The 21,975-nt window shown below is 46.5% G+C and overlaps 1 protein-coding gene across 1 annotated transcript; it reads right to left on the bottom strand.

Annotated features, from left to right (window-relative positions):
- Window positions 1-285: 285 nt before the first annotated feature.
- LOC136381522 (prophage side tail fiber protein homolog StfR-like) lies at window positions 286-13,777 on the bottom strand. The gene is made up of 2 exons (XM_066350233.1): window positions 13,691-13,777; window positions 286-2,004 (listed from the first exon to the last, which is right to left on the bottom strand). Exons 1-2 carry the CDS (start codon window positions 13,775-13,777, stop codon window positions 286-288), a joined length of 1,806 nt encoding a protein of 601 aa, XP_066206330.1.
- Between the last annotated feature and the right edge of the window lie 8,198 nt (window positions 13,778-21,975).

The following is a 21,975-nucleotide window of genomic DNA, read 5'->3' as shown; positions in this document are numbered from 1 at the left end:
GTAGAAGCCAAATCTAGCTGATTTATTTTAACTGAGGGTTATACAAGTCATCACCAAGTATGGATTAAAGCTTTAAGAATTAATGAAAGGGAAAAAAAATTGCAAATGTAACCTAAACCACAGTCCAAAAGCAGCTTTGTCCTAGAACAATTGTAATTTAAGGGTTATCATCTGTAGGGCCAATAATGAAAGGGAGATTTGATCCAGCCCCTTCTCCAAATAATAAAAATTGATTTTTGACCAAGGCCAATCTATCGTTCCAGATCATTAACTTCAGAGAATAAATCATTTTCTGACGCAGTAAAACTGGTTTCCGGGGTTTGATGTTCCGGGCTGGCCGGCTGGTGAAGCAGAGCTGAGGGCCTCTCTCAGCTGGAAGCCGGCTGGTGAAGCAGAGCTGAGGGCCTCTCTCAGCTGGAAGCCGGCTGGTGAAGCAGAGCTGAGGGCCTCTCTCAGCTGGGCGGCTGGTGAAGCAGAGCTGAGGGCCTCTCTCAGCTGGAAGCCGGCTGGTGAAGCAGAGCTGAGGGCCTCTCTCAGCTGGAAGCCGGCTGGTGAAGCAGAGCTGAGGGCCTCTCCCAGCTGGGCGGCTGGTGAAGCAGAGCTGAGGGCCTCTCTCAGCTGGAAGCCGGCTGGTGAAGCAGAGCTGAGGGCCTCTCTCAGCTGGAAGCCGGCTGGTGAAGCAGAGCTGAGGGCCTCTCCCAGCTGGGCGGCTGGTGAAGCAGAGCTGAGGGCCTCTCTCAGCTGGGCGGCTGGTGAAGCAGAGCTGAGGGCCTCTCTCAGCTGGAAGCCGGCTGGTGAAGCAGAGCTGAGGGCCTCTCTCAGCTGGAAGCCGGCTGGTGAAGCAGAGCTGAGGGCCTCTCTCAGCTGGAAGCCGGCTGGTGAAGCAGAGCTGAGGGCCTCTCTCAGCTGGGCGGCTGGTGAAGCAGAGCTGAGGGCCTCTCTCAGCTGGAAGCCGGCTGGTGAAGCAGAGCTGAGGGCCTCTCTCAGCTGGGCGGCTGGTGAAGCAGAGCTGAGGGCCTCTCTCAGCTGGAAGCCGGCTGGTGAAGCAGAGCTGAGGGCCTCTCCCAGCTGGGCGGCTGGTGAAGCAGAGCTGAGGGCCTCTCTCAGCTGGGCGGCTGGTGAAGCAGAGCTGAGGGCCTCTCTCAGCTGGGCGGCTGGTGAAGCAGAGCTAAGGGCCTCTCTCAGCTGGAAGCCGGCTGGTGAAGCAGAGCTGAGGGCCTCTCTCAGCTGGGCGGCTGGTGAAGCAGAGCTGAGGGCCTCTCTCAGCTGGGCGGCTGGTGGAGCAGAGCTGAGGGCCTCTCTCAGCTGGAAGCCGGCTGGTGAAGCAGAGCTGAGGGCCTCTCTCAGCTGGAAGCCGGCTGGTGAAGCAGAGCTGAGGGCCTCTCTCAGCTGGGCGGCTGGTGAAGCAGAGCTGAGGGCCTCTCTCAGCTGGAAGCCGGCTGGTGAAGCAGAGCTGAGGGCCTCTCCCAGCTGGGCGGCTGGTGAAGCAGAGCTGAGGGCCTCTCTCAGCTGGGCGGCTGGTGAAGCAGAGCTGAGGGCCTCTCTCAGCTGGGCGGCTGGTGAAGCAGAGCTAAGGGCCTCTCTCAGCTGGAAGCCGGCTGGTGAAGCAGAGCTGAGGGCCTCTCTCAGCTGGGCGGCTGGTGAAGCAGAGCTGAGGGCCTCTCTCAGCTGGGCGGCTGGTGGAGCAGAGCTGAGGGCCTCTCTCAGCTGGAAGCCGGCTGGTGAAGCAGAGCTGAGGGCCTCTCTCAGCTGGAAGCCGGCTGGTGGAGCAGAGCTGAGGGCCTCTCTCAGCTGGAAGCCGGCTGGTGGAGCAGAGCTGAGGGCCTCTCTCAGCTGGAAGCCGGCTGGTGAAGCAGAGCTGAGGGCCTCTCTCAGCTGGAAGCCGGCTGGTGAAGCAGAGCTGAGGGCCTCTCTCAGCTGGAAGCCGCGGTGGGGGGACAAAGAGCCCTCCTTCTGACCCCGTGGGCTTCCTCTAGGTATCGGAATCCCAGCTGGAGCTGGGCACTTTCAAAAAAACACCATTTAAGTCTTCTCACCCTCAGGCCTGCATTTCAGCTCTGCATTTCTCCCAGCTTGGAGAATGACCCCTGCCCACCTATACTCAAAGACAGCTGCGGGTGTCCAGGACACAGCTGACTCCAGCCACACCTGCCCCCCGGGGCTCCTGGTCACCCAGAACTGACTGCTAGAGCAGAGCAGGGAACAGGAGGGGGCCCCCGTCCTGGAGGCCAGGACCACTGAAACTCATTCTGAACAAAAGAGGTGTCGTGAGCAAACCCTGTTTTATCAGTAAGTCAGAACTGGAAGACAGGAAAGAAAAACACATTCTTCTCTCTCAGTGGTGGGCACAACGTGATATTCTTCCATTTCTTATTCTAGATGAGAAAGGTGTCTCTTCCCAGCAGGGGGACATGAGAGCAGCAGGAACCAAAGGGTCAGGAAGTGACAGATTTATGCTAGAACTGCTTAACCTGCCATCTCCTGTGATTGTCACAGTCATAGTATGAGGAGGATACTGTTGACCCTGTTGTACAGATTTCAAGACCAAGAATTCATGAGACTTGGTGACTATGTCCAGGCTACATATCTGCACGTTTATACTCACAGTTCAAACCTGGGCCTCTGAAACCCCAGCCACCGCTCCTTCCACTGGCCCACGTGTGTAACGCAAGTCCAGACCCGGAAAATAGATCTGGTGTTGTTGCAGGATCCCAAGGAAACCACAGGGAGGACCAGACGGCGTGAACATCACCTTTATTACTTACATACAGGGGGAGCACCAATGGCGGCAGCTCAGTGAAAGCTTCACGCCCCACTGAGAGGGGCAAAGGTTTTTATGGCTAAGCCCTGGGCAACTGCTCAAGTGAAACTCTATGTACAAGCAAGTAGGCAAGTGGAATGCAAGGGGAAGGGAGAAAGCACACGTGCTATTCTGTGCTGTTTCTATATACTTAATAACATCTGGTGATTCTGTTCCTTTGTCCTTAGTAAAACCTCAGCTGCAGTTTTATTACCATTTTTTTCCATAGTTCACAGCCAGGATCCATGACCACAGTGCCTGGAACAGGGGAGGGAGAAGGGCCATGTCCAGCATCGACCCTAAGGTAGAATCCAGAAAGAAGGCACTTCTGTCTGTATACTACAGTGGGAACAGGGAGGATGTCTCAGGCACAGGGGGTTCACAAACAACCGGTCTTCTGGAGCCACTACCAAGGGCCAACTTGTCAGACACAGAGTAACCTGGATGGAGGCTTTCTGAGATGGGGTCAGTGGGCACAAACCCACACACAATGTAAGGAGCCACAGCTGCCAAAGGAGAACATAGCTGAATAGTCCTGCACCAGCACTGCACTCTGCACAGCCCAGCCGTACTTCCATGTGACCCTGGAGTTGGCCAACATGTCTTCCTGGGTCTCATGGCTATAGCATTAACAATCAGAAAATCCCAAGTCTGAGCTCGCCATGATCCCATGAAATGACCCCTGTCCCATAAGGGTAAGTCCTGATGAGCCACGTGTGTGCTGAGTAACACACACATGCACATGCATGTGAAGAATCACAAGGTGACAGCCAAAATATTTAGCCACTGGGACTATATAGGACCAATCAACCAGATCAGACCATGGCTGGGAATGTTAGGAACAGTGTCCACAGCACACTCACTAGCTAAACATAGTGCTTGGGCCACAACTGGCTGCATCTGTATAGATCTTGAAGCTCAGCTAATCTGATGAGATTCTGTCTGAAAATTCAGAATTAAGAAAGCAAGACTCTGGCCTCTTAATGGAGCAGAAGTAACCTGGCTGCATGGGTGGCCAATATTTCACATTCTAGTGGCCAAGAAGCAGACAAAGGCCAACTGCAGAGAGATTATAAAGCTGACAGGTGGCAGGAGAGGTTCTTCTCATTGGCTTTTGAGCTCCTGGTTCTTGTCCCTTCCTAAGCTCACCTGTACTTCTGCCCTTGAAGTTCATGAAACAACACTTATCCTCATTTTAAAGAAACAATTTCCCTTTGCTTATATATCAGCGTCAAAACTTATGCCCAACAACTCAAATTTAAAAACAAAATCACATTTTTTTTATTTAAGTGAGAGAGGGGAGGTAGGGACAGACTCCTGCATGCTCCCCAACTGGGATCCACCCGGCAAGCCCCCTAAGGTTGATGCTCTGCCCATCTGGGACTGATGCTCTGTTGCTCAGCAACCAAGCTATTTGAGCACCTGAGGCAAGGCCAAATTGCTCAAATCATTGGAACCATGGCTGAAGGAGGGGAGGTGGGGGGGGGAGAAAGGGAAGGGGTAGAAAAGCAGATGGTCACTTCTCCTGTGTTCCCTGACCAGGAATCAAACCCGGGACTTCCATATGCTGGGCTGACATGCTACCACTGAGCCAACCGGCCAGGGCAAAATCATATTCTTATTTCCCTTCTCTACCTCATCTTCTTTGAAATCTTCCTTCCTTCTAATGAAGCAGCTCTCCCTGGGTCCCCATACCTGCACAGGTGTGGGCTGGGTGGAGAGTTATACTTGTCAATCAAAGCTAAGTCTATCTCTATTGAGAGACAGTCTTTTTCAGATTAAATTTTACAAGTGAATGTTTAGTTTAGCCAAGGTCACCTGAGTTGGTCCTTTGGGGAGAACTCACATGAGTGTCTGTCCTTTAATGGCTTTTTCTGTGGGGAGTTAAATGGCCTTGTACTGCTCCTGACATCCTCAGTGAATACAAGTTATGGATCCACAAGCCTTTGCTCTTGCCTATATTGTGTTTTTCCAGGTTGGGAAGTCAGACCTTCTACCACACACATCTGCACAGGCTGTGGAGTCCCAAGCTCTTTCTTTTCCTAAGCATCTCACACTACCATTTTTTTCCTCTGCCACAACCAACTCAGGTGGGCATCAGGTCACCTGTTTCCATAATTTTAATTACACTGGATGTATAAGCCCCTGTACTTCTGTCTTCCTCTCAGCAGGCCCAAGTCCCTCTCTGTCAGCCCCACTGTCGCGGGCACAGAGGCTGGTGCTGAGCTCCTCAGGCCCCAGTAGGATCTTATCCCAAACTTCCCCATCCTCACCACATCTTATCCTCCTTGCCCACTTGGGGCATTCTTGTCCTGGGAACCTACAATTCCTACTCCACGGACCTCTGAGACTCAATATCTAGCCTTAGAGTTGGATTTGACAGCAAAGAGAAAAATTGCTTTATGCTAAGGGAAGTTGCCAAAGGAGGAATCTTTATTATATGCGGCTTAAGTGTCTGTTTGTCACCGATAGCTTATTGGTTGCTTGCGTAACTGTACTAGCCAATGGGGTGAAGTTGTCACAGCTGAACGCAAATTGAGCGGGTCAGGGAGAAGGTGAACATTTGTTTGCATTGGCAATCATCTGTTTTACATAAAAACTACGTCTTAATGTAATTTCTTTTAAGAATGCCTCCTAGAAAATACAGCACTGAAGAGGAGAGAAAAGGAGCTAAAGCTGCACAAAAACAGCTTTCTCGACAAAAAGAAACCACTGAGCAGAGAAAGACAAGGCTTGCTTCAGTCGCAGAGCAAATGCGTCTTTCTCGGCAAAATGAGACTGATGAACATAGAGAAACAAGGCTTGCCTAGATGCAAGACAAAAAAGCCTGTCTTGACAAAATGAGTCCCTTGAACAAAGGCAGGAGAGAAATGCAAAAAAAATGACAGAGTAATGCTAACCGAAACGCAAAAAGGATTAAAAAGTTTCAAATGGAGAAACTTTAATTTTTGAGCACTCCTCTGGTGACATGAATATTAAATGTGAACACTGTCAGTCCTTAAACTTCAAGTTAAAAACTAATCGATTTGACCATAGCAAGAAAGGATTTTCTCAATGTTGCAAGTACGGAAACATTGTAGTTCCAAAAATTGAGAATTATCCACCACTCTTGAATAAATTATTGACTAATCAGCATCCAAATAGCAAACAGTACATGGATAGCATTCGATCCATTAATAGTTTGTTTGCTTTTGCGTCCATGGGAAACAAACCAATTGACTTGCCTGGACCAGGACAGAATTTTTAAATAGTCTGTCGCCTTCTGGCATGCCACCTCACAAATTGAGGTTAAAGATTGGAGCAATTATTATGCTGTTAAGAAATCTGAACACCAGAAGGGGTCTTTGCAATGGTACAAGACTAGAGGTTCTCCAATTGAAAATTAATGTCATAATAGCTAAGTCTTTGACTGGCTCCTCTAAAGGTAAAATACATGTCATTCCAAGAATTGATTTGGCTCCATCTCAAACAGGGTTGCCGTTTCAATTGAGATGTAGACAATTTCCTATAAAACTTGCCTTTGCTATGACCATCAATAAGTCTCAGGGCCAAATGCTTAAGCGTGTTGGCATTTTTTTACCTGAGCCTGCATTTGGACACGGTCAACTTTATGTTGCCTGTTCAAGAGTTCGTGAAAGAATGGACATAAAATTAAAAATAATTGATGGTCCTCTGCAAGGCGAGCTTAAAAATGATGGAAAGATCTACACAAGAAATGTTGTGTACAAAGAGATCTTTGACATGTGAATTAACATTTTATTATTTAAATCACTTTTATTTATTGAGCTAGCGGTGGCTCTTAAGAAATGTACCGCCAGTGGTTTCCTTCATTGCACTCTACTTTAAGCAATTAAGCAAGTAGAAGGGGGAAACCCCATGGGGCACTAAGCAAAGGGGCATCCTCACCGCCTGCCTGGGTAATTCAGTTTGAATTAGCAGACACCTTTGCACAAATCTTTTAATTACAATTTATAATATCTAGAACAGCGGTCATTTCATATGACCGCCGGGCTTTCTAGTTTAAAATATCACCTGCGGGTGATGTCAGAGTAATGATAGCATTAAGAGATACACTTGATCTCTCCTCTTGAAATTTTAACAGATAGCATAGCTATAGCAGAGCAAAGGTACCCCAGCTGGGCTCACAGGCATGCTGGAAAGATTCACACAGGGAATAGACTAAAGGTGGGGAGGGCTGATAAGGGGGCAGGAGGTAAAATGCCCTTTCATAGTCAGTTCCAGAAAGGAATTAAGCCCAAACTGTCTGGGTAGGTCTCCTTCTGCCAGGAAAAGTAGGGAGATTGAGGGACAGAGGGAGAGATACTGAACCAAAGCAGCAGCAAAATGAGGGGTCCTGGCCAGTGTCTCTGCAGTCTTCTGGCAGCCTCCAGTCTGTGCAGAGACAGAGAAAAACAATGTGGTTCCCCATCATCCCAGATCCTACCACCTTCCCCTCACAAGTACAGACAGTGCAAAGACATTCCACAGCTAGCTCCCCAGAGCCACTCTCTCCCATGGGAACAGAGGAGCTCTGTGTCTGGTCTCCCAATCTTCTGGAATGTGGGGAGGAGTGCCCAGAGGTGTGAGATCACCATTGCTAAAGACTTAAAGCCCTCACAGCAAGCCCCACCCATCATTGCTACTGTAGCCCCACCTCCATCATTGCAAGAGCAACATCTCACCAGAGGTCAGCCCAGGAATTTCAAAGAGCCAACACTTGAAATACAGCGCTACCAACTGGAAGAAAAGAGAAAAACTTCTCAAAACTATAATCTCTTTTTGTTCTTTTGAATTTCATTTTCTTTTCTTTTCTTTTTTTTTTTAGCAAGAGGGGGGGGACAGACAGGAAGAGAGAGAGAGATGAGAAGTATCAATTCTTCTTTGGGGCACCTTAGTTGTTCATTGATTGCTTTCTCATATGTATCTTGACTAGGGGAGAGGGGGGATCCAGCTGAGCCACTGACCCCTTGCTCAAGCCAGTGACCTTAGGCTTAAGCCAGCCACCTTTGGGTTCAAGCCAGCAACCATGGATTCATGTCTGTGATCCAACACTCAAGACAGTAACTCCAGTCTCAAGCTGGTGAGCCTGTGCTCAAGCCAGATGAGCCCACATTCAAGCTGGAGACCTTGGGGTTTCAAACCTGGGTCCATGCTGTATCCACTGTGTCACCACCTGGTCAGGCTCAATTTCATTTTATTTTATTTTTATATTTTTTATTCTAATTTTTTTTGAGTTTTTTTGTTTGTTTTTTACTTTGGGGGTGCTCTTTGGATTTTTTGTGGTTTTCTTCTTTTACTTTTTATGATTTTTTAAATTTTACTATTTTTCATTGTACTTTTATTTATTTTGTTGTTGTTTTCTAAGTTCTTAACAGTATCACTCTTAAATGTCATCAAGGAAGAATAAAACAAATACCTTGGCTACACAAGAAAGAGCTTTAGTTCATAAAGAAAATAAAAAATCTCCAGAAATCAATCTCAATCACATGGAAACCTTAAAGTTAAACAATCAAGAATTCAAATTTGAAGTTCTGAAAATATTCAATGAGATGTGAGAAAACACTGATAGTTTAATGAGCTCTAAAAAAACAAATTAATGAACAAAATGAGTATTTTACCAAGGAGACTGAAACTAAAAAAAGAACCAAATAGAAATGAAGAATACAATACATGAATTAAAAAATAAGGTAGCAAGTTTAGCTGACAGAACAGGTCAGATAGAGGAGAGAATAGGTGACATCAAAGACAGGCAACTAGAGATGCTACAGAGGGAAGAACAAAGAGACTTGTGAATTTTTTAAAAAATGATAGAGTTCCACAAGAAGTGTCTGACTCCATCAGAAAGAGCAATATAAGAATAATGGATATATCAGAAGAAGAAGAGAGGGAGAAGGCAATGGAGAGCCTATTCAATAAATAATTGATGAAACTTCCCAAGTCTATAGAAAGAGTTAGATCCTTGAACCCAAGAAGCAAACAGCCTAATTATCTTAACCCAAACAGACCTTCTCCAAGGCATATTGTAATAAAATTGTCAAAAATGAATGACAAAGAAAGAATCCTCAAGGCAGCTAGGGAAAAGAATATAACATATAAAGGAAGGCCCACCAGGCGATCATAAGACTTCTCAGCAGAAACTCTACAAGCCAGAAAAAGGGGAACCCAAAAATTCAAAGTACCGAAAGAGAAGAATTACCAGCCAAAAATATTATATCCATCAAAGTTGTCCTTCAAATATGAATAAGAAATAAAAACTTTTCCTGACAGCCTGACCGGGTGGTGGTGCAGTGGATAGAGCGTCAGACTGGGATGTGGAAGACTCAGGTTCGAGACCCCTAGGTCGCCATCTTGAGTGAGGGCTCATCTGGTTTGAGCAAAAGCTCACCAGCTTGAGCCCAAGGTCGCTGGCTCCAGCAAGGGGTTACTCGGTCTGCTAAAGGCCCGCAGTCAAGGCACGTATGAGAAAGCAATCAATGAACAAATAAGGTGTTGCAACGAGCAAAGAAAAACTAATGATTGATGCTTCTCATCTCTCCGTTCCTGTCTGTCTATCCCTGTCTATCCCTCTCTCTGACTTTCTCTCTGTCTCTGTAAAAAAAAAAAAAAAAAAAAAAAAAAAAAATTCCTGACAGAAAAGCTGAGGGAATTTATCACCAGAAAACCCCCACTGCAGAAAATACTTAAGAGGGTTATTCTACTGGATACAAAGAACAAACAACACAAAACTACAAGTAAAAGCTCTAACAAGATTACAATAAAAACAAGAACAATCTGTGACAACAATACCATAGAAAGGGAGAAAATAAAGATCTGCAGTAGCAAAGGAGGCTGGTCAAGCTGACCCATTATGATTCTTAGTGAGCATAGGACTGGACAAAAAGTTTCTGCTTGGCTTTTCCAATGACAGTCCTTAGGTACCTCAACCTTCTGAAGGTACCAGGATTAGGGGTGTGGGAAGGGTTTGATCTTTGATTTCATCTGTTCAGTGACTCCCAGGGCAGAGGGTCCCTATATGTGAAGAAGAGGGACTCAGGGCTGGCCTGCTCTGCATGCCCCTTCTCAGGTTAGTAGAAAAGTCAGGAGACTTGGCCCTCTAGGGTGGTGGCACCTGACACGTGGATTTCTTTCCACTTCTTACACCCTGTTCCTGGCAGAGCAGGATCTTATCCCAGAACCCAGGTTCTGGAGCTATCCACCCTGCCCACCTGCCCAATCCTCCCTTTCCAGGTGCCTCATAAACCTAACCACCCACCGCAGTGTCCCCTGCCTGCTCCTTTTACAGAGCACATGGAGATCACAGCCCTGGGCACCTACCCAGGGCCCTCGCACCAGGGCCAGGAGGAGAGCAGGATCGGGATGGGAATAGGGATAGGTCAGACCTGGACCACCCACAGGTAGTCTCTTTGAAAGCTGTCATTAGAAAGCTCACTCATCTTGATCCTCGGTCAGGACTCTGTCCTGCTGCTACTTCAGGCTTGCTGCCCAGGTCTCTTCACCCTACCCCAAACTCCAGGGCCCCCATGACCATACCACCCAGGTCACTGAGGGCCCAGTAAAGCACACACTGTCTGGGATACAATGTTCCTCAATGCCCATAAATCCACCAGGAGATCTAGAACAGTGGTAGTCAACCTGGTCCCTACTGCCCACTAGTGGGCATTCCAGCTTTCATGGTGGACGGTAGTGGAACAACCAAAGTATAAATAAAAAGATAGATTTAACTACAGTAAGTTGTTTTATAAAGATTTATTCTGCCAAACTTAGCAAAAATATGACATAAAGTACTTGGTAAGTAACTATTATTATATGCTTTAACTTGCTATAATTCTGCTTTATGAATTTTATAAAGTACAGTTACTTCCCTACTTTATAAATCGCCATTACTATGGAACCGGTGGGTAGTTAGAAAATTTTACTACTAACAGAGATACAAAAGTGGGCGGTAGGTATGAAAAGGTTGACTACCCCTGATCTAGAAGGACACCACCAAAAGCTTCTTGCCTCCTCCCTGAAAGTCATTCTGGCCCCAGCCATTTGTGGCTTAAGGACATGACAGGCAGGTCTAGAACTTCCTACAGGGTCCTCAGGTCCCTCCACCCTCCTGTTTCCCTGCGTGGCTCTGCATTTCCTCTTTGTGCCTTCACCATGGCCAGCTAAATTGAATTCACTTCTGCACACCCCTGAGGTTCACCTTGGGAAGGGGAGGGGAGGAGGGGGACACCCAGTGAGCAGGGGTGAGGAGCAGAGGACAATGGCAGCCAATGTGGTCACTGGTATGGGGCTGCAGGAAGGGGAAGGAGGAACACCAGGCTCCTGCATGTTTGCTCCCCAGGGACACATTGGTCTCCAACTGACTTCCAGACACATGCATCTCTGTCTGGGATCGAGTGTCTTTGATTGAGTTTAATATCTGCACTTCAAAATGCAGCACCATTTATAAAGTCATCTTTAATAATTTCATGCTATAATCTTCAAATTTTTAATAAGCCCTTTAGAGATAATTAATAAAAATGTGATCTAACAAAAAAGTAAAATGTAGTGTTATCACATCATTAGATATTACACAGCTGCTGTTCCCAGGTGGTCTACCTTTTGAGGCTTTCCTCACCTTTGTGAGAACCTGGCATTTTCCCAACACTTCTGGGGGAGGGGGCACGGAAGAAGGGAGAGAAGATTCAGACCAGAACAGAGAGTTAAATTCTTACCTTTGAGCTCAATTGCAAGAGCTGGGTAAGGGAGGAGGTAAGTGCAAAGAATCCAGAGGGGGTTAAGAATGAGACGGAGCTGAGAGCCAACACCAGGATTTGGAAGTGGTTAGACTAAGAATAGGGTACCCACGTCCCTTTGAAGTTACGTTGAGGGGCACCTGAAAGCAGACAGCAGGCTGTAGAGCCCCTTCCTGTCTGAAATTCTGGACCATGATCACCTCCTGGCTTCCCAGGACCCTGAAAGCCTCAAGAATAGGGCAGGTGGCACAGCACGTTTAGGCAACATCTTTATCGAGACTCTTGGTTTCAAACAAGCCAATTTGGGCTAAATAATCAGAAAAGACATTTGCTGACAGGGTATCAGAGTGCCCACAGGATGGACAGAGGAAGCTGAGAAGTTGGCTAAGAGGCCTCTGGCCTCTGGTCTGCCCTTCAAGATGCCTGTGCTGAGTGTCTGTTGCTGGTGACGTGACACTCTATGCTGGCTGCAGGGCTCTGGCCTGTCACCTTCTGCAGCTGAGGCCATCATTCTGTACGCTAACCCCCTGAGATGGCCATGTCTAAGCTCATCACAGCTGGCTCCACATCGCAGGCAGGACCAGCTGACTGCCGTGATTTCAGACAAGCACAGTATCTCAGGGTCCAGCCACTATCTGCATCCTTCTCCCACGGGTGCAGAAATTGCTGTGGATTTCTTCCAGGCTCTGTAGGAGCTGAAAGACACTGGTGTGGGTAGACATAGGCCCACTCAGGCCATCCCTGGCTCAAGAAAATATTTCTCATTCTGGCTATCCAGAATCCAAACATCTTGGCTGTTTGGGGAATCACAAGACAGAGGGAGGCAGCTCCAACTCCAAGACATGGGGGTGGAAGAGAGGGGGACAAGTAGTTCCTTTCCCCACTCGCAGGCCCTTAGGGTGGGCATGAGTCTCAAGTGTGGCCAATAGGACCTACTACTGAGTAACACAGGGGCTCAGGGTCAGGGAACTGGTTCCTATGGTGGCCAAGTGGGTGAAGTCCAGCAATCTGATGGCTGCAAATCCCATGGGCAAGTGGAGGTGGGCTCAGCTGTCAGCTGTCCACATCCACGAAAGGACAGCTCCATGGGGCATCCTCTGGCACCCTGCCTCTGGGCGCTCACCTGAGCCTCATCTGCAGCCTCTGTCCAAAGCCAGCACAACACAGAAACACACCTGAGGACCTATTTTCCCCAGTGGTGAGGGCACGAGGAGGTAAAGGTTTAGTCAATTCTGAATCTGGCAGAATATTTAACCAAATCTACAATGTCTTATACCAGAAGAAACTGCATTACCAGGATTAAAGTTGGTTACAGGTTATTGAGAGAGGGTAGTACTGCCTTCAAATAAAATAAGAGCTGCTAAGCATGTTCAGTTCAGGGATACAAAGAGAGAGAGAGAGATTGTTTGATGCCTGGTGCACACAATGAGAACAAAAATGCAGTGTAGCAATCCACTGAGGAGTCACTGCATATCAGGGCCAGGTGGGCATCTGCCAGCACGTCCAGGGAAAACAGGACCTCAGTGCTGGGTGGGGATGGACCCCAGGCCTGGGACCCTCCTAGGAGTGGGCAGACCCCTTGCTGTGTGCTAATGGAAACGGCCTGCACTGGACGTTAGGGGAAGCTGCCCCAGCAGCATGTCTCAGTGTATCTCAGCGTGTGTCAGCATGTCAGTGTGTCAGCGTGGGACTGGTTCCCCAGCAGCACTCTCTATCTCCTCATACTTTCTTGTCTTTTCCTTCACCACCCAGGTCTTCCCTGCTGCCTCGTACCAGAATACACTCTCTTCCCTGCCCTTGGATGACGCTGCCTTTCTCCCTGTGCGCTTGGACCACCCTCTTCAGTTCCATGCACTACACCCCTGCTGTCCTCACTCTGGACCGAGGGGCCAGGCATCCACCCTGACCCTTGGGCTTAGCCCACCTGGAGACGTGGTCAGACAAGTGGACATCATCTCAGAAGTGATGACAGAAAAAAATGGGGCTTAAACCAGACCACACTAGACAATGAAAGGAGCCCCAGCATAGCCAGAATGGGTACCTCTGACTCAGAAAAGAATGTGGCTACTTGGAAGTGGGAGAAAAGAGAGCCAGGTGGTCTCCCAGGAGGCAGAGAGCCCAGAGGCTCAGGCTAGGGGAGATGGTGACAAGAGCCTTGACCCACCAAGGGGTCACTGGGAGCTCTGGGAGGGAACAGCAGCAGGAGGCCACATTCAAACTCGGGGCCAGGAAGGGCCTGAAGAGGTGCCATATCAACTAAGATTCGAGGAACAGGTTGCAGTTAGCTACGAGAGCATCTGCGATCTGCACCTGGGGCTTGAGGAGTGTGGGGGTGACGGTGTGCTGCAGGCCAACTTTGTTCAAGTTCAAACATTGTTCCTCCTGCTTTGGGAAAGGATGGAGGAACAGGGACTGGATTTCCACTTCTGCCTAAAACAACCAAAAATAAAAAATAAATGATAAAATGTATGAAACAGTGATTTTCAAGACACTGGCTACCTACCTAGCTGCAAAGGACAGTGATGGCACAAGGTGAGCTGACTGCCTCAGGTGAGCCTCCGGGGACAGCCCACACAGCCCGCTGGCCAAGCTGAGCCAAGCAAGAGCAGCGAGAGTCCAGGGGACCAGGGCGGCCGGAGCCGCAGGACCGTGTGCCGTGCACAGAGCAGCACAAGAAGAGTATGCCAGAAGGGAGCGGTGAGCCCCCTCAGGCACTCAGCAGACTTCTTGCGGAATAAGCAAAAAGTCAGACGAAGCTCACAGAATTAAAGGGCAGAAGGTATACTTGGAGACAGAGAATCAGTATTATAAACTTTGACAGTTAATGTAGTAAAAGTACAGGAAACCACCACTAGGACCCTGCAGTATCATTGCTGACAGGCAAGACGCGTGCCAAAACTTCGCCAAACTTCCAGGAGAAACAGGGCTACCCGCATAGCCGCAAGGTATCTTCACCAGAATATTCCATGCTGATGCTAACATATGTCTTGAAATTTTTTGGAACTCCTCCCTTCAGGGGTAGAACTTAATTCTCACTTGGGTGGGGGCTAGACTTAGTGACTCAATTCTAAATAATAAACTATAGCCTGACCAGGCGGTGGCGCAGTGGATAGAGTGTTAGACTGGGATGTGGAGGACCCAGGTTTGAGACCCTAAGATCACTAGCTTGAGCATGGGCTCATCTGGCTTGAGCAAAGCTCACCAACTTGGACCCAAGGTCGCTGGCTCGAGCAAGGGGTCACTCGGTCTGCTGAAGGCCTGCGGTCAAGGCACATATGAGAAAGCAATCAATGAATAACTAAGGTGTCACAACGAAAAACTGATGATTGATGCTTCTCATCTCTCTCTGTTTCTGTCTGTCCCTGTCTATCCCTCTCTCTGACTCCCTCTTTGTCTCTGTAAAAAAAAAAAAAAAAAAAAAAAAAAAAAAAAAAAAAAAGAGTAAACTAGGGAAAGGGACAGTCATTTTTACAATGGAAAAAACGGACTTGCACCACCTTAACCAAGTGATGAAGGTTAACATCACCAGTGATGAGTCATGTTGATCTGTGTACCCCTGATATGATGTGATAAGAAGGACACTTCACCCTTCACTCTGTTATACTCGTAACCCCTGACTGATCATGAGAAAACTGCAAACCCAAATTCAGGACATTCTACAAAATATCCAAAAGTGTTAAGGCCATAGAAAATTAGGAAAGACTGAAAATAGAGATTGAAGGAGACTTGACAACTAAATGCAAAATGATATGTTGTACTGGATTCTGGCAGAAAAAGCGTGTTAGTGGAAGAACTGAGAGAATCCAAGTAAAGTCTGCTCTGTAGGGAACAGGGTGACCAGCTGACCCGGAGGGGCACTCTGCACCTGGGCCTTTCAGTTTTAAAACTTAGGACAATTCTAGTTTCTCCAGAACTGGGGAGCTTTCCTGGGATGTGATGCTTCCACTGCTAACACCAGGAACATCTGGAAAACGTGGGTGAGTGCATACTCTATGGTACCCAGGTTGGCGTCCCAGTTTCGAGTGGTGTGTCATGGTTGTATAAATACTAACACTAGGGGGCGCTGGTACAGGGTTTACAAAAACACTTTATACCATCCTTCCAACTCTTTAACAAATCTAGGGATTTGTTAAATCCCTAGCTCTCCTCTCTGTTCATCTAGGCCACATGGGCATATCTCCTCTCTCTGCTCTTTTTTTGTATCAGCCCTGCTTCTGTCTTCCTTTCTTCCAGCTCTCCCTCTGCCTGTGCACATGGCACCCCAGCTCTCCATGAAGCCTCTTCCCAGCACCCAGCACTCAGCATTAAGTGCAGTCTCTGAGTCCTACTGTAAATTCCAATTGAGGAAATCTGGGTCTTGTGTCCAATTCCAGCTCCATTGGTGACAGCCAGGAATGAGAGAAAGTGGGTAATAGGCACGGAAAGGGCCCCCAGGCCACTAATGCTCAACGTGGGGTGAAGTGAAAAATAAATACTAAAGAATAAATATCCTCATTGAGCACTTCAGTGTTCACACTTCATTTGCCTCTTGACAAGTAAACAAAGCTGTTTTGTTTTGTTTTAAAATGCATACTCATTACTGCCAAAGGCAAAGCTGTTATAGCCCTCCCCATCACACAGACCCTCCACCACGAATAAGCCCTTGCTAGTTCCCTCATCTGAAGCCTAAGCACCCTTCTCAGCTCCCGGTGGCCTGAGAGTGCCGGCCTTCTCCTTTGCAGGCTCCTTTCCAGTCCTATCCATGCAATATGAAGTCTGCATCCTGCTTCACTTGGCTCTGTCCTTTCCCATTTTAAAGGCCCATTCTAGGAATCAGATCATTGAAAGCAGGCTATTTTTTGCTGTTTTTTTACTTATCTTACTCATCCTAAAACTCATGTGAGTGTCTTGATGGACTGGGGGGCGGGGTCAGGAAACGTACAAACAAATGGCAGGAGGAAGCAGTAAGAGTAGTATTTCCAGTTATGATTGTGCACACCAAACACGTACCTGGAAAAAGTGTCCTGTGACGAAAAGCCTTCAGTAGACTACACATGTTAAGTGTGTGTAGAGGGGTTTCATCTCAGAGAGGAAAAATAAATATACTACGTAACCCCCAGTGACTTGTCTCAAAGAGGCAAGATCTTTGCTTCTTTTCCTTGATTTTGTTTTTGTTTTCTTTCCTTCCAAACCAAACTCACAGTCAACTGGTTCAAGCCTGGTGAGATTCTGATTCTGATTCAGGTAGAGGATTTACTACTTTGGGCGCACCTAATGATTTCCATCTTCAATTCTGTTGTTTTAAATGTATGGAACCAACACTCTTCTCTGCATTTTCATATAGTTCCCATCTTCCCTTCATTTTTGTAAAAGAGAAGCAAAATGTTACAAATTCTCAAGTCACTGCATAATGGTGCACTGCTGTGTGGACACTGAAGATGTGCTGTTGGCCAGCGGGCAGGGCCGTGCCACCAGCTGAAGCCGTCTGTCAACTGGTGGGCAAGTGTGTCAGTTCAGAAAAGCCAGGCTTCTTCCCTTTCTTAAATATTTTACTGGAACTGCTGACTTCTATAAAAGTTTCATGTGCTTATTGGAAGAAGTTGAACAATAGAGTCGTATGAAAGAAAAGTTAATTTGTCACACTCCCACAGGCCCCTTCACCCCAGTGTCACACTTGGGGACAAGCGATATTAATTGCTTGGCATGTTTCTTCCCCATAATTCTCTACACAAACAAAAAATATAGACACATATATGCAAAGATTATTTTATGCTTTATTGTATTATGTTTAATCTCTATGGGTTCATAAATTGAATCTGTAGAAATTATCTTGCAACCTGTTTTTTTTTAAGCAATAATATACAATGGACTGCCTCCTGGATAGATAGATAGACCTCTGCATAGAGATCTAGTTAATGTTACCTTATGCAAAATATCTATTATAGATGTCTCAACATTTACTTAACCATTCCCCGAGATGAAACTTCAGGTTAGTTCCAGGTGTTTGACAATTTGATAAGTTGCCTCATGTGTTTACCAAAAAAAGACTATTATTTTGGTAAAAAAGATAGACTAAATTGGTTTTACTAAGTCAAAATATTTGTGTGTTATTTATATTATTAAGTATCATATTATTTTACCAACTTATAGAAATTCACACTCCCATCAGCAGTGCTTAAAGCTGCTTGTTCTTCACTATTTGGGTGTGTTATCAATTGTTTTAACATTTGCCAATTTAATGAGTGAAGAATGGTGTCTGATTGCTTTCATTTGCATTTATCCACTTCATTCAAAAGATTAAGCATCACTTCAAATGTTAATTGGCTAATTCTGTGAATTATCTGTTCATATTTGCCTGTTTTTCTACTGAGTTATTTGTCTTTTTCTTACTGTTTTAGTTTCTATTGGTGCCATAACAAATTACCACAAACTCGGTAGCTTAAATGACACAAACTTATCATTTTACAGTGCTGGAGGTCGTAAGTGAGAAATGGGTCCCACTGTGCTAAAATCAGGGTGTTGGTCAGACTGTGTTCCTACCTGAAGATTCTAGGAGATAATCTCCTTCATGGCCTTTCTAGCTTCTCAAGGACACCCGCAATTTTTTTTTTTTTTTTTTTTTTAGTGGGTGGGACAGAGACAGACTCCTGCATGCACCCTGACCGGGATCCACCCGGCAAGCTCACTAAGGGGTGATGCTCTGCCCATCTAGGGCCCTTGCTCTGTTGCAACCAGAGCCATTTTATTTTTTTAGCACCTGAGGTGGAGGCCATGGAGCCATCCTCAGCACCCAGGGACAATTCGTTCTAATTGAGCCTTGGCTGCAGAAGAGGAGGAGAAGAGAGAGAGAGAAGCGAGAGGGGAGGGGTAGAGAAACAAATGGGTGCTTCTCCTGTGTGCCCTGACTGGGAATCAAACCCAGAACATCCACACTCTGGGCCAACGCTCTACCACTGAGCTGACTGACAAGGTCAAAATCCACATTTCTTGGTTCATGGTCCCTCTGTCCTCCATCTTCAAAGCAGTGATAACAAGCCAAGACCTTCTCACACTGCCATATCTCTTGTCCTCTGCAGCCAGGAAAGGATTTTTGCCTTTAAGGATGCACTAGACTAAGCCCAGCTCAGTGACCCAGTCATAGCTCTCCATCTCAGGGTCCATGAATCACGTCTGTGAAGCTGTTTTGCCACATAAAGCAACCTATTCATAAATTGAGGGAATTAGGGCATGGGTATCTTTGTAGCAGTCATGATTCTTCCCACTACACTTAACAGTTTGTGGAAGTACTTATTAAAAAAGGATGTTAGCCAATAGTCAGCATAAATATTGCACGTTCTTTAACTCTACCATTTGTGTTTTGGGGTTTTTTTTTGTATTTTTCTGAAGTTGGAAATGGGGAGGCAGTCAGACAGACTACCGCATGCACCTGACCGAGATCCACCCGGCATGCCCACCAGGGGGTGATGCTCTGCCCATCTTGGGGCGTCGCTCTGCCGCAATCAGAGCCATTATAGCACCTGAGGCAGAGGCCACAGAGCCATCCTCAGCGCCCAGGCCATCTTTGCTCCCATGGAGCCTTGGCTGCAGGAGGGGAAGAGAGAGACAGAGAGGAAGGATAGGGGGAGGGGTGGAGAAGCAGATGGGCGCTTCTCCTGTGTGCCCTGGCTGGGAATTGAACCCGGGACTCCTGCACACCAGGCCGATGCTCTACCACTGAGCCAACCGGCCAGGGCCCATTTGTTTTTTATGTATAAATTGTTTATGTCTCTGCTGTCTTCAAACATGCAAATAACTCTCCATTTTACCCACCTATGGCTGCGTAATTACTGTGAGGTAGGTAATCATCTCCTGCAGTTTCCTGATTCAGAACTTTAGCGGCTTGGAAGCCAGAATCACAGTGTCAGTTGAATTCACACCCTCACCAGGTCTCTCCTTGGGCAAGTTGGGGCCATAACTGGAATGGGCCCTGAGAACGGGGTCATTCATGTAGTTATACGAATCTGGTCACTGGGAGTTCCCAAATCCTTCTGAGTCATCCTTTGCCTAGACAAGTCTCTTCTCTCCCCTCAGTGCCCAATGACTATATAACTCTGCTTTGCTTAATGACCCTTGACCTTACCTGGGATCAAAGGATTATAATTGCAAAAATGAGCTCATTTTCCTTAAGAACCACCCCCCCACACACACACACACCAGTTCTTCCTGCTGAAGACCCATTACTAGGATTAGATCCCAGTGTAACTAGCAAAACCCAAGGGCAGGAGTGCATCTGCTAGTTTCAAACTCATAACGCTAAGGGAAAAGTTATTCTACCACAGACCCTGTGAGCTGAGATTCCCACATGCAATCCTGAGCACCTCATACTATGAAACCAGCAAGCAATACGGAGGACTGACTATACAGACTACGTTACCTGATCCTGATTATCAAGGAGAAAGAGGATAGCTGCTGCCCAACGCAGACAAGGAGGAGAGTGTTTGAGATGATGGGACAATATATGCAAAGTGCTAAAGGAAAAGGACAACTAGGAATTTGTACCAGCATAAAAGTCCTTTATACCCTTCAAAATTAAGGCAAACTACAGACTTCTTCTTCTTTTTTTTTCAGATAATCAAAAACAAAAAAGACCTGTATTAAATGAAACACTAAAGGACATTCTTTGTACAGAAGAAAATAATTCTAGACAGAAGTATGGATTCCCAGAAAGAAACAGAGAATCGGAAAGCATATATACATATAGACAGACAACTACATCTAAATGAATACTACTATGTAAAACAACATGATGTCATGTGGGGTTTAAAAATATACACGCAACTAAGACACCTGAAGAAAAGAGTACAAAAGGCAGAAGTACACTAAGTGAAAGTATGCTAAAGCCCTTGAGTTAGGGAGATGTGAAAGATAATTAAGGTTGCCGACTCTGTCTAATCAGTTTTAAACATGTAAAAGAATATAAAGTTATCAAACTAATAAAGAAGGGACTATGGCCCTGGCCAGTTGGTTCAGCGGTAGAGCGTCGGCCTGGTGTGCGGGGGACCCGGGTTCGATTCCCGGCCAGGGCACATAGGAGAAGCGCCCATTTGCTTCTCCACCCCCCCCCCTTCCTCTCTGTCTCTCTCTTTCCCTCCCGCAGCCAAGGCTCCATTGGAGCAAAGATGGCCCGGGCGCTGGGGATGGCTCCTTGGCCTCTGCCCCAGGCACTGGAGTGGCTCTGGTCGCGGCAGAGTGACGCCCCAGAGGGGCACAGCATCGCCCCCTGGTGGGCAGAGCATCGCCCCTGGTGGGCGTGCCGGGCGGATCCCGGTCGGGCACATGCGGGAGTCTGTCTGTCTTTCCCCGTTTCCAGCTTCAGAAAAATACAAAAAAAAAAAAAAAAAAAAAGAAGGGACTAAATAAAAACTTCATAGATTTATAAGAAAGCAAAAAAAGGAAAGAGAAAGAAACATAGAACTGCTGGAAATAATAGGGGGAAGCTATTAAGATGACATATTTAAACCCAAATAAATAAGTTAAATACTCCAATTAAAAGGTAAAGGTTATCAGCGACAGCATGGATGGACCTGGAGATTATTATGCTAAGTGAAGTAAGCCAGGCAGAGAAAGACAAATATGATATGATCTCACTTATATGTGGAATCTAATGAACACAATAAACTGAGGAACAAAACAGAAACAGAGGAACAAAATAGAAATGGGTCACAAGGGGGAGAAGGGACAGGATCAGAGAAGGTGAAGAGATTAGCCAAATTATATATACATAACACCTAGATACAGACAGCAGGGTAGCAACAGCCAGAGGGAGAGGGGGAGGGAGGGGCGGGGTACAAAGGGGTGAAATGGGAATGGGAAGAGTTTTGCATGGAGCATGGGGGTCACAGTGCAGGGTGTGGAGAGTGTATATAGAGTGGGACACTTGAAACCATGTCAACACAATAAAGTAATTTTTTTTTAATAGTAAAGGTGATCACATGAATTAAAGATCAAGTATTACATGCTTCTTACAAGAGACATACCCAAGATATATGGAAATAAAAAAATATGAAAGTAAAACGTAGGAAAGAAAATGAACCATACCAACACTAACTAAAGAAAGCCAGTATAGCCATAGTAATATCAGACAAAATGAACCTTAGGGCCAACACATTATAAGTGATAATGTTGCTAGGTCATAATGATAATGATTAGTAAGGCTGGAAAAGTCTAAATCGTATGCACCTAATCAAAGAGATTCAAAATGTATTTCAGTAATTGATAAATCTAAAAGAAAAAAATAGCCCTGGCTGGGTGGCTCAATGGATAAAGCATTGTCCTGATGCACTGAGGTTGTGGGTTTGATTCCCAGTCAGGGCACATATGAGAGGCAATCAAGGAGTGCACAACTAGATAGAACAACTAAGTGGAACAGCAAGTTGATGCTTCCTTCTCTCTCTCTCCCTCTATCTCTCTCTTCCTTCCCCTCTCTCTCTC

The sequence above is a fragment of the Saccopteryx leptura genome, chromosome 9 (genome assembly GCF_036850995.1).
Source record: "Saccopteryx leptura isolate mSacLep1 chromosome 9, mSacLep1_pri_phased_curated, whole genome shotgun sequence".
In the NCBI taxonomy this organism is placed as follows: Eukaryota; Metazoa; Chordata; class Mammalia; order Chiroptera; family Emballonuridae; genus Saccopteryx; species Saccopteryx leptura.
The sequence above is the reverse complement of the archived record's forward strand: the minus strand, read 5'-3'. Positions and strand labels throughout refer to the sequence as shown.